This window comes from Bombina bombina, chromosome 2 (assembly GCF_027579735.1).
Source record: "Bombina bombina isolate aBomBom1 chromosome 2, aBomBom1.pri, whole genome shotgun sequence".
In the NCBI taxonomy this organism is placed as follows: Eukaryota; Metazoa; Chordata; class Amphibia; order Anura; family Bombinatoridae; genus Bombina; species Bombina bombina.
In genome coordinates this window covers 775,000,067-775,016,362 of record NC_069500.1, presented here as the reverse complement: position 1 = coordinate 775,016,362, position 16,296 = coordinate 775,000,067, and the positions used below count along the sequence as shown (strand labels likewise).

The window sequence follows — 16,296 nt, the reverse complement described above, 5'->3', positions numbered from 1 at the left end:
GCAAAAGCAGCCGGGAAAACTATTTGTTGAAATTGCAGCACTGGCTCAAGGGGCAAAAAAATTGTGTGTCTACAACTTCCCCAGTCCCACTAATGTTCACAAATGCCAGCCTCTAATAAAATAATCTATGCATCTCAACATTGTATTTCTTTGAATTTCAATAAAATTAAAAAAAAAAAAAAAAATTTTTTTTTTTGGTGTCACCCCCTGGAGGATGTCACCCGGGTGCGGCCCGCCCCCCCCCCTAGTGACGCCACTGCATATAACACACATTTTGGAAAAAACTTCAGATTTATTATCTAGGGTTCTCGACTCAGAAATCCAGCTCTCTCCACACACCGCATTATTACATTACCCTATCAATTCCCTACCTAAACACACACATACATTGATATTTAATGTCTGCACTGCTGCAAGACTATGTATTGCAAGATTTTGGAAAACTTCCATTGTAGATTTCAAGATTGTGGAAAACAAAATTGAATATATATATACCAGATGTCTGGTTCTGCTGCAGACTTTTTAGATTCTAAGGACCGATTCTTCCAGATATGGGAACCATGGATTTCCTACTCAGAAATGAAAAGTAGGTCCTTAGTCCCTGGTTGATATGGGTTTGAAATAGGTCTAGTTGGACAGGGAGGAGCCGGCCAGAAGAAACCTTTACATCCCTATTCGGTTTTCTTTCTTTTTTCGTTCCTCTCTTTTTTTTCCCCCCCTCTCTGCCCAAATTATTTATAACTGATTATAAACTGTACAATTACCTTGTCATTTATGCCATGTACCTATATGATAGATTTTTTCTTTTCCTTTTTGTTGTATAAAAACCAATAACAATTTATTGAAATAAAAATTTCATGCTCTTTCTGAATCATAAAAGTTTGATTTTGACTTTACTGTCACTTTAAACACACTTTTGCTTTGTGTAAAAATGTCCCACGCTCTCTACAGAGGCCAAGAAAGTAAAAAATGTAACCTACATATGCTGCAAGATTTTGCTTTATGGCCTTTTTAGGGAGCTTGGAACTAAGCATACACAAAAGCAAGAGATGTTTAATGTCCCTTTAAGTTTACAAATGGAACATGATCCAGGCCATGATTGATTTTTTAAATAAAACATTCCACTATCTTAAAACTTGATTGCATGGCCCTAAAGGATGCTAAAGACAGGAGACCAGTAATCTTATAAGAAGACCACCTACAATATATATTTCACATGGACATACTTACCCGTGATAATGTTTCAGCTCTTGTAATACTTGCTGTACATATAACCTGCAAAGGAAAAGACATTATAATAATGCAGTTGGCCAGTACAGTATAAATACACTGGTCTGATCTTTACCAGAGAGGCTTGCAGTATTCTGCAGACTACTTCATTAAAGGGACATGAAACTCACATTTCTTCTTTCATGATTTAGAAAGAGCATACAATTTTATGCAACTTTCCAATTCACTTCATTTATCTAATTTGCTTGATTCTCTTAGGCATCCTTTGTTGAAATGCATACCTAGGTAGGAACAGGAGCTGGGTGCTAGCTGCTGATTGGTGGCTGCACATATATACCTCTTGTGTTTAGCTTACCATTGTGTTCAGCTAGCTCCCAGTAGTGCAATGCTGCCTCTTCAAGGAAGAATACCAAGAGAATGTATCACAATTGATAATAGAAGTAAATTAGAAAGTTTATGTATAAGTTATATCTATCAATCCTCAAAATCATTACACAGAGCAGCATGTATATTATTACTATTGCACCAGGGCCCTTTGCTGAGTAGGTCCACTATATAGTCATTTCAGAAATAGTAAGTAATATAGTGGAGTTTCCCTATTTACACTTTCTGGGAGGGGCGTAATGAAGAAATGGAAAAGATCATTCCACTCAAACCTCCCTTGGACTTATTTTCATATCTAATTGATTCCAGTGTATTACTTGTAAACTGTGTCTAGGGTTCATTAATGCCTGGGCTACCCTTGCATCATATCTGGCCCATCTGTGACTGTGCCCCATATGAAAAATGCCCATAGTTTAAAGGGACATAAATGTACAAAAACGGAAATGCTCTAATGTGTCAAAGCATTTTATTATTGAACCATTTCATGCATATAATGTGCAAGTGAGTTAAAAAAACATTCAGTTAAAGTCCTCTCCAGAGCAGCAATGGACTACTGAGCTGAAAGCTAGCTGAACACATCTGGTAAACCATTGACAAGTTGCATATGTGTGTAGCCACCAAACAGCTAGCTCCCAGTAGTATATTGCTACTCCTGACCCTACCAAGGTATGCTTTTTAACAAAAGATACAAACAGAAGGACGTCAATTTGATAATAAAATTAAATTGAAAAGTCTCTAAATATTGCATGATCTATCTCAACCATCAACATTTAATTTTTCTTTTATATGTCTTTAAGGAAGATGTAAGGATTTGTCTTTACAATTCGGGTCAAGGTTTCCAAGAACGCTTCAATGTTGCTGTATAGAACAACCTGCCACCATATTTGTACAGGAAGGCTCTGCAGTGCATATCTTCTGGCACAGATTAACCCCTTAACGACCGACGATGTGCAGGGTACATCTTCCAAAAAAATACAGTTAACGTCTATAGAAAGCGGTGGAAGTGATCCTGATCGCTTCCAGATGCTTTCCGGTTATTGCAGTGATGCCTCGATATCGATAACCATCCTTAGCCATCCGATGCAGAGAGAGACACTCTGTGGCCCTCTCTGCATCGGACATCAATGGCCGCAATCGTTGGTAGGTGGGAGCCGACGTGGGAGGCGGGCGGGCAGCCATCGATGCATGGCTGATGCAAGACGGGATCGTGGGCAGGGTAGCCGGGGGCACGCACGTGGGGGTGCGCATGTGCACGGGGCGGGAGCGGGTGGGAACCGCTACACTACAGAATTTGTTTTTGAGAAAAGTGGGAGAGAGGGGGGAGGGAAGATATATAAAAAGGATCTAATGGATCTGGGAGGGGGGTGGGGGGTTGGTCTTTGGGGGGGGGGAGCTACACTACAGAAAAAAAAAAATCATTTTTTTTGTAAACTGGGTACTGGCAGACACAATTGTGGGGTGGGGGAGGGAAGAGAGCTGTTTGGGAGGGATCAGGGGGTGGGATGTGTCAGGTGGGAGGCTGATCTCTACACTAAAGCTAAAATGAACCCTGCAAGCTCCCTACAAGCTATCTAATTAACCCCTTCACTTCTAGACATAATACACGTGTGATGCGCAGCGGCATTTAGCGGCCTTCTAATTACCAAAAAGCAATGCCAAAGCCATGTATGTCTGCTATTTCTGAACAAGGGGATCCCAGAGAAGCATTTAAAACCATTTGTGCCATAATTGCACAAGCTGTTTGTAAATAATTTCAGTAAGAAACCTAAAGTTTGTGAAAAAGTGAACGATTTTATTTATTTGATCGAATTTGGCGGTGAAATGGTGGCATGAAATATACCAAAATGGGCCTAGATCAATACTTTAGGTTGTCTACTACACTACACTAAAGCTAAAATTAACCCTACAAGCTCCCTAATTAACCCCTTCTCTGCTGGGCATAATACACATTTGGTGCGCAGTGGCATTTAGAGACCTTCTAATTACCAAAAAGCAATGCCAAAGCCATAGAAGTCTGCTATTTCTGAACAAAGGGGATCCCAGAGAAGCATTTACAACCATTCATGCCTTTATTGCACAAGTTGTTTGTAAATAATTTCAGTAAGAAACCTAAAGTTTGTGAAAACAATTTTTTTTATTTGATCGCATTTGGCTGTGAAATGGTGGCATGAAATATACCAAAATGGGCCTAGATCAATACTTTGGGATGTCTTCTAAAAATATATATATACATGTCAAGGGATATTCAGGGATTCCTGAAAGATATCAGTGTTCCAATGTAACTAGCGCTAATTTTGAAAAAAAGTGGTTTGGAAATAGCAAAGTGCTACTTATTTATTGCCCTATAACTTGCAAAAAAAGCAAAGAACATGTTGGATATTTCTAAACTCATGACAAAATTTTGAAACTATTTAGCATGGGTGTTTTTTGGTGGTTGTAGATGTGTAACAGATTTTGGGGGTCAAAGTTAGAAAAAGCCTGTTTTTTTTTCTTTTTTTTCCTCATATTTTATAATTTTTTTATAGTAAATTATAAAATATGATGAAAATAATGGTATCTTTACAAAGTCTATTTAATGGCGAGAAAAACGGTATATAATATGTGGGGGTACAGTAAATGAGTAAGAGGAAAATTACAGCTAAACACAAACACCGCAGAAATGTAAAAATAGCCTTGGTCCCAAACGGAGAGAAAATGGAAAACTGCTGTGGTCATTAAGGGGTTAAACAAAGGGGAAGGAGATCTTCCTTCTCTTATTTGGCTGCAGGTTCAGGTTCTGTTAACTGCAAACAACCACAAACGGCGCTTTTGAAATAGGGGATCCGCCACTGCTTTTGACATGGTGACCAGTGTGGTTTATCTACACTCTTGTTAGAGTGGTTCCAGATCATGGTAAGCAGCACTCATTCACTCATTCCAAAATACTGGAAACAACTTACAATACCTACATTGAATGAGTGTTCTCTAATCAGGTTGGTTAATGATTGGTATAGCATTGCAGAGAGTATGGAAAAAAACATGGGTTATATGTGTCTTTTCCAATTGTTCTGATAAGCTTCTTCAGCCTCTGAGGCCTATTTATGAAAGGTCTTGCGGACCTGATCCGACAGATCAGGTCTGCAAGACCTCGCTGAATGCGGAGAGCAATACGCTCAGCGTATTCAGCATTGCACCAGCAGCTCACAAGATCTAGTGGTGCAATGCCGCCCCCTGCTGACTCGCGGCCACCAGCAGGGAGGTGTCAATCAACCCGATCGAATTTGATCGGGTTGAATTGCGGCGATTCCTGTCTAGCTCGTCAGAGCAGGCGGACAGGGTTATGGAGTGGAGGTCTTTAGACCGCTGCTTCATAACTGGTGTTTCTGGCGAGTCTGAAGACTCGCCAAAACATGGCCCTTCAAGCTCCATACGGAGCTTGATAAATGGGCCTCCTTAAAGGAATCCCTTTTCTATAAACTAAACAAATACTAAAGACAGAATCCCATAATATTTTCATTGTTAAACTATTTAGTTTAATAAGTAGAGTCTGTAATATTTATGTATTTTACATATTTAAAGGGACAGTAAACATCTTGAGTCATATATATAAAATGTTGTTTTACGTAATGAGACAACTTTGCATTATACTTTAATTATTCATTTTGCACCCTTTTTACGCAATTTAGCTTTGACTTGTGCTACATATCTTTCCCTAAATGGCTTTAATTGATAAAAACTGTGAAACAATTCACTTTATACTAACTTTATGACCGTGGTTAACCTTGCTGTCTGCAGACTCAAGTCTATATTAGCTCCTCATAATGACGCAAGTGGTGGGTGGATTTTGGTTATGGAAAAACAATTGCAGTAAAAAGGATTTTAATTTATTTTAAAAATAGTTAGACTCAGCAGATATGTAATTCTTTAACAACAAAACAGAAATGTCTTGTAATTACAAGTTGTTTACTGTCCCTTTAAATATAGCTTTACTTAAGAGACTTAAAAGATCAGTAATAATATCGATGGTGGTTTCAGCAACTGATTACATCAGAATGAAATGCTTATCCTGACTGAGTCAAGAAAGAATTAGGGCAGAGTCACACATGTACCAAAAGTGGGTAGGGAGATAGTGGGTGTTCCATGGGTAGTGTAGGTAGGGGTGGATATTTCATGGGCTGAGTTGGCCAATCTGAAAGCATTTCTGGGTGGTTAGGGGTGTGGCTAAGGGAAGTCACAGCAATAGGAAGGGGCTATGTTGTCCCTCCTCTTTAGCACAATGGTGATGCAATTTGAAAGATTAGGGTAGTGTTTCACCCCCCATAGAACTTCCAATGAATGAATGTTTGAGAATACAATTGCTTGCAAAGTGACAATGCACTTCTATACTCTAGAGCTGAATATGGCTGGTGATTAGCGGGTACTATAAAGCATTAGAGTATTTTATTATTGCTCTGTACAATTAAATAACAGGCAGGAGATGAAGATTTAAAAGCAGCAGACTTAGGGGCTGATTTATCATGTGTCTGGCGGACATGATCCGCTGTAGCGATCATGTCTGCCAAACATCAATAAATGCGAACAGTGTTTATGCATTTATCATTGCACAAGCAGTTCTGGCGAACTGGTTGTGCAATGCCACCCCAGCAGATTTGCGGGCAATCGGCCGCTAGCAGGGTGTGCCAATCAATCCGATTGTATGCGATTGGGCGGATTGCTGTCCGCCGCCTCGGAGCAGTGGTCTTAAGACCGCTGCTTCTTAACTCCTTTTTCGGCAAGCCTGAAAGCTTGCACGGAAACCGATGTATTTGGCCCCATTCGGGCTATGATAAATCGGCGCCATAGGATCAGTGTTCCCTCTAAGGCCAGTTTTGTGTGCAGCACAGCAGTGAAACAGTTAATAATGGAACCACATCTTGCAGTCTGCATTGTGTAATGTTTGATAATTGCTCTAATTAACTGTTTCACTGCTGGGCCACACACAAAACTAGCCTTAGAGAGAGAATACTGCTTAGGATATCTACTGCGATTTTCTTTGATTATTACAATTTCCTCTAGTTCACTACCCAGAAAATATAAGCATTTATGTAAATCATTTGGAGTGGCTGAAAAGTTGTAACCATAATGCAACACCTGGTCTAAAAAAGTCATATTCAGAATAGTAGGTGGATCAACACATTTGAAATTTGCACACCTACAATATTAAAATTTGCATTTTGTTTTTCTGACAATAAGTAATACATTTTAAACATACAACCGTACACATGTGTGGGTTCCACGTGATCTTTCTCAATGGTTTCCAGCTGAGGCGGCAGGCTTACTGCAAAACAAGCAAAGCTCATTAGACTCTGGACAATTGCAGCATCCTTTGTGTAGCACCTACTCAACAGGGGCATATGTCCTAAAGCAACTAGTCATGTGCCTAGAATAGCAGGATTTTGGGGGAAGCAAGTTCTGAATGTTAGTTTATTAAAATGATGCCGTCCCTCAGCTATGCTCTTCAGATGTTTTTTTTCATTACAAGATAGATCTCTCATTGTTGTGAGAAATATATGAGGTGAATATGAGCTACATTGTTGGGGGTGTGGGGTTTGGAAGCAGCAGATTTCTCAGTACCTAGGGCAGCACCACTGGTTGACAAAAATACTTCTGAGCTAATATATTAAATAATTATAAATTGTTTAATGACTTGCTAACATGAGAGGTCAATGGGCAGATTTATAACAGCTGAAACAAATTCTAGGGAAAATAGTTGGGTTTGCATAAAAACAGAGTAATATGTACATTTCTAATTGAAAACCTTGCAATTGGATGAAAAAAAAAAATTAAATGTAATCCCATTCATATAGATATACTTAAACTTTACATTTCTATCTATCTATCTATCTTTCTAATAATCTATTTGTTATGTTAAGGAATAAATGCTTTAATATATTGTGTACTCACCTTCTATTGCAGGGCATGAAGACTCAAGGCTGCGGGACATTCTGGTAGTAGCAATCTTATCCAGTGTGGATGGCACAGATTTTGAACGTAGTCTCCCAGCCAAGCTATCTCCATCCTGTTAGTGGTGTACAGATATAAATATATATATATATATATATAGGGCAGCCAGCAAACAAAGGTGATTATTAAGCAAATAGCTAATAATACCTAAGGTACACAGTGACATAATGTTAAAGCTCTACTACCTTAAAGGGACATTAAACCCAAAAATGTTCTTTCATGATTCAGATAGAGAATACAATTTTTAAAAAGTTTCCAATTTACTTCTATTATAAAATGTCTGCTCTCTTTGTCACTGTGGCTTGAGCAAAGTATTGTACTTATCTATATTTTTTTTATTGTTTTTGACATCTCAATAAAAATATTAAAATAATAAAAAAAGAAACTTTACTTACAAAATCCAAAGGAAAGACTATTTTAAACTGATGGTAAAATCTTTAGTTTCCAGATGATGATACATAATTATGCAAATTACAAAAATAAGTGGAAATATAGTAAAGCCCTAAGGGTACTTGGGTTTTTATTCTAGAACACTTCATTTTAGCAATTAACTTTTGTTTTGTATTGCACATATCTATTAACATAGCTTTAAACATATATGTACTGTATATTTAAAAAGAACAGTGCCCTCCTTTGTCCATAAAGACCGTTATAATTAGACACCATAACAGAGATCCATGATTAAACACTAAACACAATTACATGTTCTCTCTATACTGTGTACATATTTATAATCTTCATATGTTTGTAGATACTATTGTTGCTTAAAATGTAAAATATTATCCATCTCCAGTTGCGGTCATATATGGCATACAATGGGTATTAAGAATTAAGTTAAAAGAGTAGGGTTCAAGAAATACGTAAAGAGACAGATTTTAATAATATCCCCAGTCAACCTTCGTACTATATTCAATTATACTTAAAGGAACAGTAAAAAAAAAGTGAAATGTTTATATAAAATGTGCGTAATGAAATAACTTTTGCCACCTTATCAGGTAATTTAGCTGTCAAGGCTAACCATTCTACATATCTTTCCCTAATTGACTTTAGTTGATAACAAATGCAAAACAATGTACTTTATTCTAATATTATGATTGTGGCTAGCTTTGTTGTTTGTAAAGTAAACCCCAGATTATTGGCTCCTCCAAATAAGGTAAATGTTGGGTAGAGTTTTCTATTGATAAACGATTGCAGTAAAAAGGATGTTAATTTGTTCTACAAAGTATAGACTTGACTGATATGTTATTCTATAGCAACACAACAGATATGTCTTATAATTAAAGGGACAGTAAACACATTGCAATTGCACTGGTAAAATGTTTATGAAAGAGCTTTAATTTCTCTCTCACTCTCATGCTCCCATATGCCACCTTTGTCTGCTTTAGTTTTGTTTATTTGGAATATTGTAGACAAGGATGAAGTTCTGGTCTATTCAAAGTGTTTGTGCCAAATCATGTGATGGAGAGGTCTATTCAAAATGTTTGTTCCAGATCAAGTGATGGAGAGGTGCAGAGTACCTTCAGGTTTCTAACCCCCAGTACTAAATATGCTTTTATTACTAGTGTAAAGAAACTGATTTATCTGTAAACATAAATCTGTTTTTTTGTTTGATATTTAATAGCTGCATGTTGCTATATGTTAAAGTGATTTATGGTAAGTCTTTACCTCTTTATCTGTTTCAAACACCTGTAGATCAAGGTTTTCAATGTTTGGCTCAATCCGCAAATTTGCTTTAGTTATAAAGGGTCCAGGTACTGAAAGGGTCTGTATAGAAGTTGCTGCTTCAATGACTTTCTCCACAACATTCTCCATGTCCGATGCATCGAGGCTGAACCTTAAACAACATGTTGCTGTAATTAGTATAATGACTTGAAATGGACTAGCTATATTTAACATACATGTTACTGTCATAGTAGATTTTTGATCCTAGGAGGGACATTAATATAATTGTGTCCTAAGAGGGGCTGACTGTTTAAACTGACAACACTGTGGTATGAGGATCATCACACACATATCTTTAAATTAAAATGTAGACAACTATTGTTATGGTAAACATTTTGCAATCCAGTTTTTACAACCTGAATTAATATTGGCTTACACAGAGATAATGGTGCTGATGCAGACTGTTACTAACTTCAAATCCCCACACATCTGTGTTAGTTCAATGATTTATTTCACGTCAATGCATCCCTAAACACTGTACCTCAGCAGCTCTCACCACTTGTCTACAGCATGCACTCACTAGAAGTTCTTTTTGATTGGCTCACATTCCTCATTCACTGCTGGGGTGGGGGGGGGGGGGGGGTGGGGGGGGTGGAGGTGGTGGGTACCCAATGAAAAACACTACTAGCAAATAGCTTAGTGATTCACTGAAAACACTCCACATAGAAAGAATAAAATAATACAAGTTGCCCTTTTAAATGGAACTTTAATAAAGGTACAACCAGCTTAAGTTTTTATTTTACCTGATGGGTCAGTGATCCAGGCTGCAGCTTTGATGCTGCAGAATAGAATCTTGATTTGTACAGATAGACAAACAAGTCATGCTCTAACATCCATGATTTCATGACTGTCTAAGTCAGTGTTAATTTTGTCGACTAAAACTAGACTAAAATGACTATAAAACTAAAGAAATTTTGATGACTAAAATACGACTAAAACTAAAATGACATTTTAGTCAAAAGACTATGACTAAAACTAAATCAAAATGACATTTTAGTCAAAAGACTATGACTAAAACTAAATCAAAATGACATTTTAGTCAAAAGACTATGACTAAAACTAAATCAAAATTTGCTGACAAAAACATTTTATGCAAGTTGTTATAATCAATCCATATCCAATTACTGCTCTTTTGTAAAATTTACGAAACTTAATTTTATAAAATTTTAAGATAAATAAAGACGTTATATACCACAACAGTTAAATCTGTTAAATCTGTATTGCATGTTCAAACCTTAATACCATAAATAAAAACAGGTTAATAAACCTTTACTCCAGGAGTATATAATGAGTTTGGAAGTTCTAGAGCAGTGCTAATATCGTTGCCGAAAATATTTCGAATCTGTGAACAATCAATTGATTCTTCCTATAGAAATAAGCATAACTCACGAATATGGGTTTAAGTTATGCTGTGCCTGTGCTAGCTGCAGAAACTTTTTGTTGTGTTGAGTTACTTGATACTTGTTTTAATTATTAACAGAGAACTGTTAAAGTTTTTATATTGGGTAATATGTTCAATACAGCCAATACAGTATACAGTTTTGTTTTTTTATATTTTAAAAGTTGCACTTTTGTTTGTTTATGAAACTTGGTTTTATTTAATTTTAATTTTAATAAAGATGTTAGATATCACAACGGCTAAATCTGTGTCTGTATTGCATGTTTCAACCTTAATACCATAAATATTAACAGGTGTTATGTTTACTCCTGGAGTATATAATCAGTTTGCAAATGATAGAGAAATGCTTAAATAATGCATTACTCTTTAACTAAACCCCTTAGATTTTAGTCGACTAAAATCTACTGGAAATTTAGTCGACTAAAATCTACTGGAGATTCAGTCGACTAAAACTAGACTAAAACTAAAACAATTCAGATGACTAAAATACGACTAAAACTAAAATGGCATTTTAGTCAAAAGACTAAAACTAAGACTAAATTGAAATTTGCCGTCAAAATTAACACTGGTCTAAGTGCACATTTATCCCTGCCAAAGATGGATCTTCATAAAAAAATCTTTGAATTTGCACACTGATTATTTGCTCTCTTACCATAACTTTTACAGTTCTACATGTAACACCAGCTCAGTTTTTCAAAAAACATATGATTTTACAAAACATATTCCATTCAAATGAATACAATAGAGGGTAAACCAATATTGACCAACATGTCAGAAATGTGTATAAAATATTTAACAACAAATGTTATATCTAAAATGATAATTTCTCTTTCTGTGCATTCCACAACTATCTGAAAGGTCATGAGATCCTCAATTCACTTTAAAATGATACGTTTGTGTGAGTTACCCATATAATAAATTAAGGTAATTTTTTTTTATACAGATCTTTTAACAATGAGAGGGACATGAAAACAAAATTTATGCTTACCTGATAAATTCTTTTCTTTCCTTGGCATGGAGAGTCCACAAATCCATTCTAATTACTAGTGGGAATTCAACTCCTGGCCAGCAGGAGGAAGTAAAGAGCACTGCAGCAAAGCTGTTAAGTGTCACTTCCCTTACCCACAATCCCCAGTCATTCAGCTGAAGGAAAATGGAAAAGAAGATAACACAAAGGTATAGAGGTGCCTGAAGTTTAAACAAAAAAAGCCATCTTTAATCAAATTAAGTGCGTGTTGTAGACTCTCCATGCCAAGGAAAGAAAATAATTTATCAGCTAAGCATACATTTTGTTTTCTTTCCCATTCGCATGGAGAGTCCACAAATCCATTCTAATTACTAGTGGGAACCAATACCTAAGCTAGAGGACAAAGAATGGAAGGGTGGGAGAACAAGACAGACGGACCTAAACAGAAGGCACCACCTCTTGAAGAACTTTCCTCCCAAAGGAAACCTCAGCTGAGGCAAAAGTATCAAATTTGAAAAATTTGGAAAAAGTATGCAATGAGGACTAAATGGCCGCCTTGCAGATTTATTCGACAGAAACTTCAGTTCTGAAGCCCAGGAAGAAGAAAACAGCCCTAGAGAAATGAGCCGTAATTCTCTCAAAGGGCTGATTTCCAGCTGTCTCCGAAGCCAACCTGATAAAACTTCTCAACCTAGAGAGAAAGCGTAGAAGAAGGGGTCATTTGACCCTTACACTAACCAAGGAAAACAACAAACAGGGCAGATGATTGCCTAAATCCTTAGTTGTTTGAAAGAAACATTTTGAACACGCACAACATCCAGGTAATGCAACAGGCATTCCTTCTGAGAAGAAGGCTTAAGACAATAAGAAGGAACAACAATTTCCATATTTATATAGCGATCCAATACCACTTTGGGAAGGAATCCCAACTTCGTACGAAGAACTGCCTATCTGCATGTAAAATAAGGTAAGGGGGATCGTACTGCAGAGCCGAAAGCTCAGAAACACTGCATACCTAAGAAATAGCTCATAGTCTCAAAATGAGCGTGATGCAAAACTCTGAGAACAGAACAAGATTGAACATCTGGCAGACCTAAAAGAAAAGACAGAGCAGAAAACTGACAAACTCATCTCAAGGCCATCCTGAAGAAAGGATAAAATGTGGGGATCCTCCCCCAACTCCAAGAGAAAACTCTAGAATCGCCCCAATAAAGGTATTTATGCCATACCTTAAGGAAAATCATACAAGTAACAGGATTACAAGCTTGGAGCATGGTAATAATGACCTCCGAAAAACCACACCTAGCTAAGAATAGGTGTTCAATCTTCAAGCAGTCAGCATCAGAGAATCTAGATAAGGGTGGGGGAAGGGACCCTGAGTAGAAGGTCCTTCCCCAAAAGCAACCTCCAAGAAGAAGGAAATTATATCTTCAACAGATCCGCAAATCAGATCCTGCAACGCCATGCAGGAGTTCTTAGAATCACAGACGCCCTTTCCTGAATGATATAAGCTATTACTTGAGGAAAGAGAGCAAACAGAGAGAACAAGAATGCTAGATTGAAGTCCCAAGGAACCGCAAGAGCCTAGATCAGAATTGTTTGAGGATCTCTAGATTTAAACCTGTATCTTGAAAGCTTGGCAATTAACAAAGATGCCATAAGACCCAATTCCGGAACCCCCCAACTGGGGGTTATCCTGGAGAATACTTCCGAGTGGAAAGCCCACTCCCCTGGAAAAAGGTCTGCCTGCTCAGAAATCCACTTCCCAGTAGTTCCCTGGGGAGTGGAAGGCAAAAAGGGCACAATCATGAGAATCCGCCCACTGAGTCGCCTCCTTCATAGCTAAGGAGCTAATAGTACCTCCTTGGTGGATTATATACGTCACTGAGGAGAAGTTGTTCAACTGAAATCCGATAAATCGGACCGAATCTAGGAGAGGCCAAACTGTAGAGCAATAAAAATTGCTTTCAGTTCTAAGAAGTTTATTGGGAGAGAAGACTTCTTTCGGATGCAAAGATCCTAAGTCTTTAAAGAAACCGTTCCCCAGCCCAACAGGCTGACATCCGTGGACAGAATCTCCCAAAATGGATTTAGGAAGAAAAATCCCTGAGACAGATTATCCTGAGAAATCCACCAAAATAGAAGGTCTTTAAAAATTGACCATTGACTGAGTAAACATAACTGTAGAAGTCTCTGATGGAAACGAGCAGACCGGATAATGTCCATGAAAGCCACATTAAGACCAAATACTTCATACATATTGCCACTGATGGACTGAAAGAGGACAGAAGAACAAGATAGGTAACAGGAAGTCAGAATTATCTGACCACCGTCAAGAAACTTCTTGGAGATTGAGTCTATGTCCTCAAAAAACATACCCTGGTAATTGGTACCAAGTAACTCTGTTTCAGATTCACCTTCCACCAGAGAGAGTGGAGAATCGACAAAAGAAAAACCATATGAATCATGCTAAATGAAAGGATGGCACCTGAACCAAAATATCTTCCAGGTACGGAGCCAACACAATCTAGCACTCGTCTCCAGGCCGAAAGGCAGAACTGCAAATTTGGAAGAGATTGATAAAAGGCAAAAAGCAGGATTTAGAAATGCTCCCTGAGCACCAATTCTCAGAAGAGAAGTGCCCAATACAGAAAATATGATTTGAAAAAGGATAAAACGGCTTGCGCACACACATTCAAGGTGAAAGCAGCCGCAGCTGATTTCAAATAGCAAACCGTTCGCTCGCTAGGCAGCTAAACTAACCCTAAGTCTACTACAGCTGGAAATGAGAAACCATCCTGGTCACAACACCCTTTAGTATGGAAAAAATCCTTGATTCCTATCTAAAAAAAATAAGAGGACAAGAAACCATTAAATACCCAGAATCACTGAGAGAAAAAAACATATGACCTAAGACTCTACAAGATGTCACGGGCATAAGATAAAAAGTTTCTCAACAGAAAAAGAAGAAATATCCTCAGAGAGACCTAAAGAGATTCCATTATTATATACGTACATATCTCTATGCATACAATAACCCAGGACAAAATATGATGACAGACATTACAGAATTACTTCAATATGAAGAAATTACAAAAATGTGTCCTATATGTCACAGACATAGAATATCACACCTCAACAAGAGAGAATAAAACTAATGCGTCCATATAAAAATATACGAAAACGTGAAAGGAAAGAAAAAAAAAAAGAGTCCTATGAAATTTTTGACCCTTAACTGCTGAGATATATTGAGAGTCAGAGCAGTACAAGACATACAACAATTTATGTCAGAGTGGCATACTCATACCAGTAAGATAGGAGCACTAGCTAGCATATCCTCAACAGAGGAATCCTCATACAAAAAACACTGATGGTCCAGATGTAAACTTCTATTGATGTTAGGAAGCTTAGACATCACCCGGTGGCAGACCACATCTATAAACCCCTATGGTATAATATACAGAGGGATAAAATAAAAGGATATCAACAGAAACAAACTCAATAATGTTGATAAGGAAGACACCATATCTGTACAGAAGTAGGGAACCCCACCAGATGGCTAGAGAAAGACTGGGAGTCTCTGCTAATACCATCTCATACACAGAGAAAATAAAAGGTGTATCATTAAATAGCGTCTGAGGGTACTTAGATAGCTTAAGCATTTGATAAGAAACCAACAGCACGTAAATCTATCAATATGAAAGAGATGGAAAGTAGACTGAATACACATACAGCCTTATATCAGACTTCCCTTCTCCCTTACCTTTTGTGTCCATTCCCTCTCATTTAGATTGTAAGCTTGAGAGCCTTTCTATCTGTAGGCCACTTTGTATTTAAAGTTAACAACTACTAATTGTGCTCAAGGGCAGGGCATTCCTCTCCTTCTGTATAACTCAATTACTGCACCTACAACTGTTATTTACTCCTACTGTACTTATTTGTGTATTACTGTATCCCTGTAATGTTTTTTTATTCTTTGTATAGCGCTGTTAAAAACAAATTAACCCCACTGATACTGGAATGTTAAAAGTATCAGACATAAGGGCACTAAAGAAAGCTTCCAATCTTAAAGTCTGGTCTAGCTCTATTAAACCTACAGCCCTGAGGGCAGTTGAACCCTTAAAGGGACACTCAGGTTAAATTAAATTTTCATGATTCAGATACAGCATGTAATTTTAAACGAGTTTCTAATTTAATTCCATTAAAAAAAATGTGCACAGTGTTTAATATTTACACTTTTTGAGTCAGCAGATCCTACTGAGCATGTGCAAGAATTCACAGACTATACGTATATGCATTTGTGATTGGCTGATTGCTATCACATGGTACAAGGGGAGTGGAAATATACATAACTTTGAAATTTGTTATAAAAAAATGTACTACTCATTTGAAGTTCAGACTAAGTGCTATTGCATTGTCTTGTTATCTTGCATTTGTTGATTATGCAAATCTAATGTGTTGACTGGTCCTTTAACAAAAAACGGATTAATAGCCCCCTTATCATATGATTGAGCACCGGGGCGAAAACACATTAACTGATGTAATATAAAAATGGAAGACACTCAATATCACACCGGAAGTCATACACAGAACTCTCCATGGTGCCGATACC

At 37.3% G+C, this 16,296-nt stretch overlaps 1 protein-coding gene across 1 annotated transcript in view; it reads right to left on the bottom strand.

Moving 5' to 3' along the window:
- Nucleotides 1-16,296, bottom strand: part of ARHGEF18 (Rho/Rac guanine nucleotide exchange factor 18) — a 794,779-nt gene that overhangs the window by 580,619 nt on the left and 197,864 nt on the right. Inside the window, exons 4-7 of the mRNA XM_053702932.1 lie at nt 9,262-9,430; nt 7,537-7,651; nt 6,853-6,910; nt 1,231-1,275 (exon numbers count right to left, since the gene is read on the bottom strand). Coding sequence (XP_053558907.1) covers nt 1,231-1,275; nt 6,853-6,910; nt 7,537-7,651; nt 9,262-9,430 — 387 coding nt within the window. The remainder of the gene's footprint in view (nt 1-1,230; nt 1,276-6,852; nt 6,911-7,536; nt 7,652-9,261; nt 9,431-16,296) is intronic.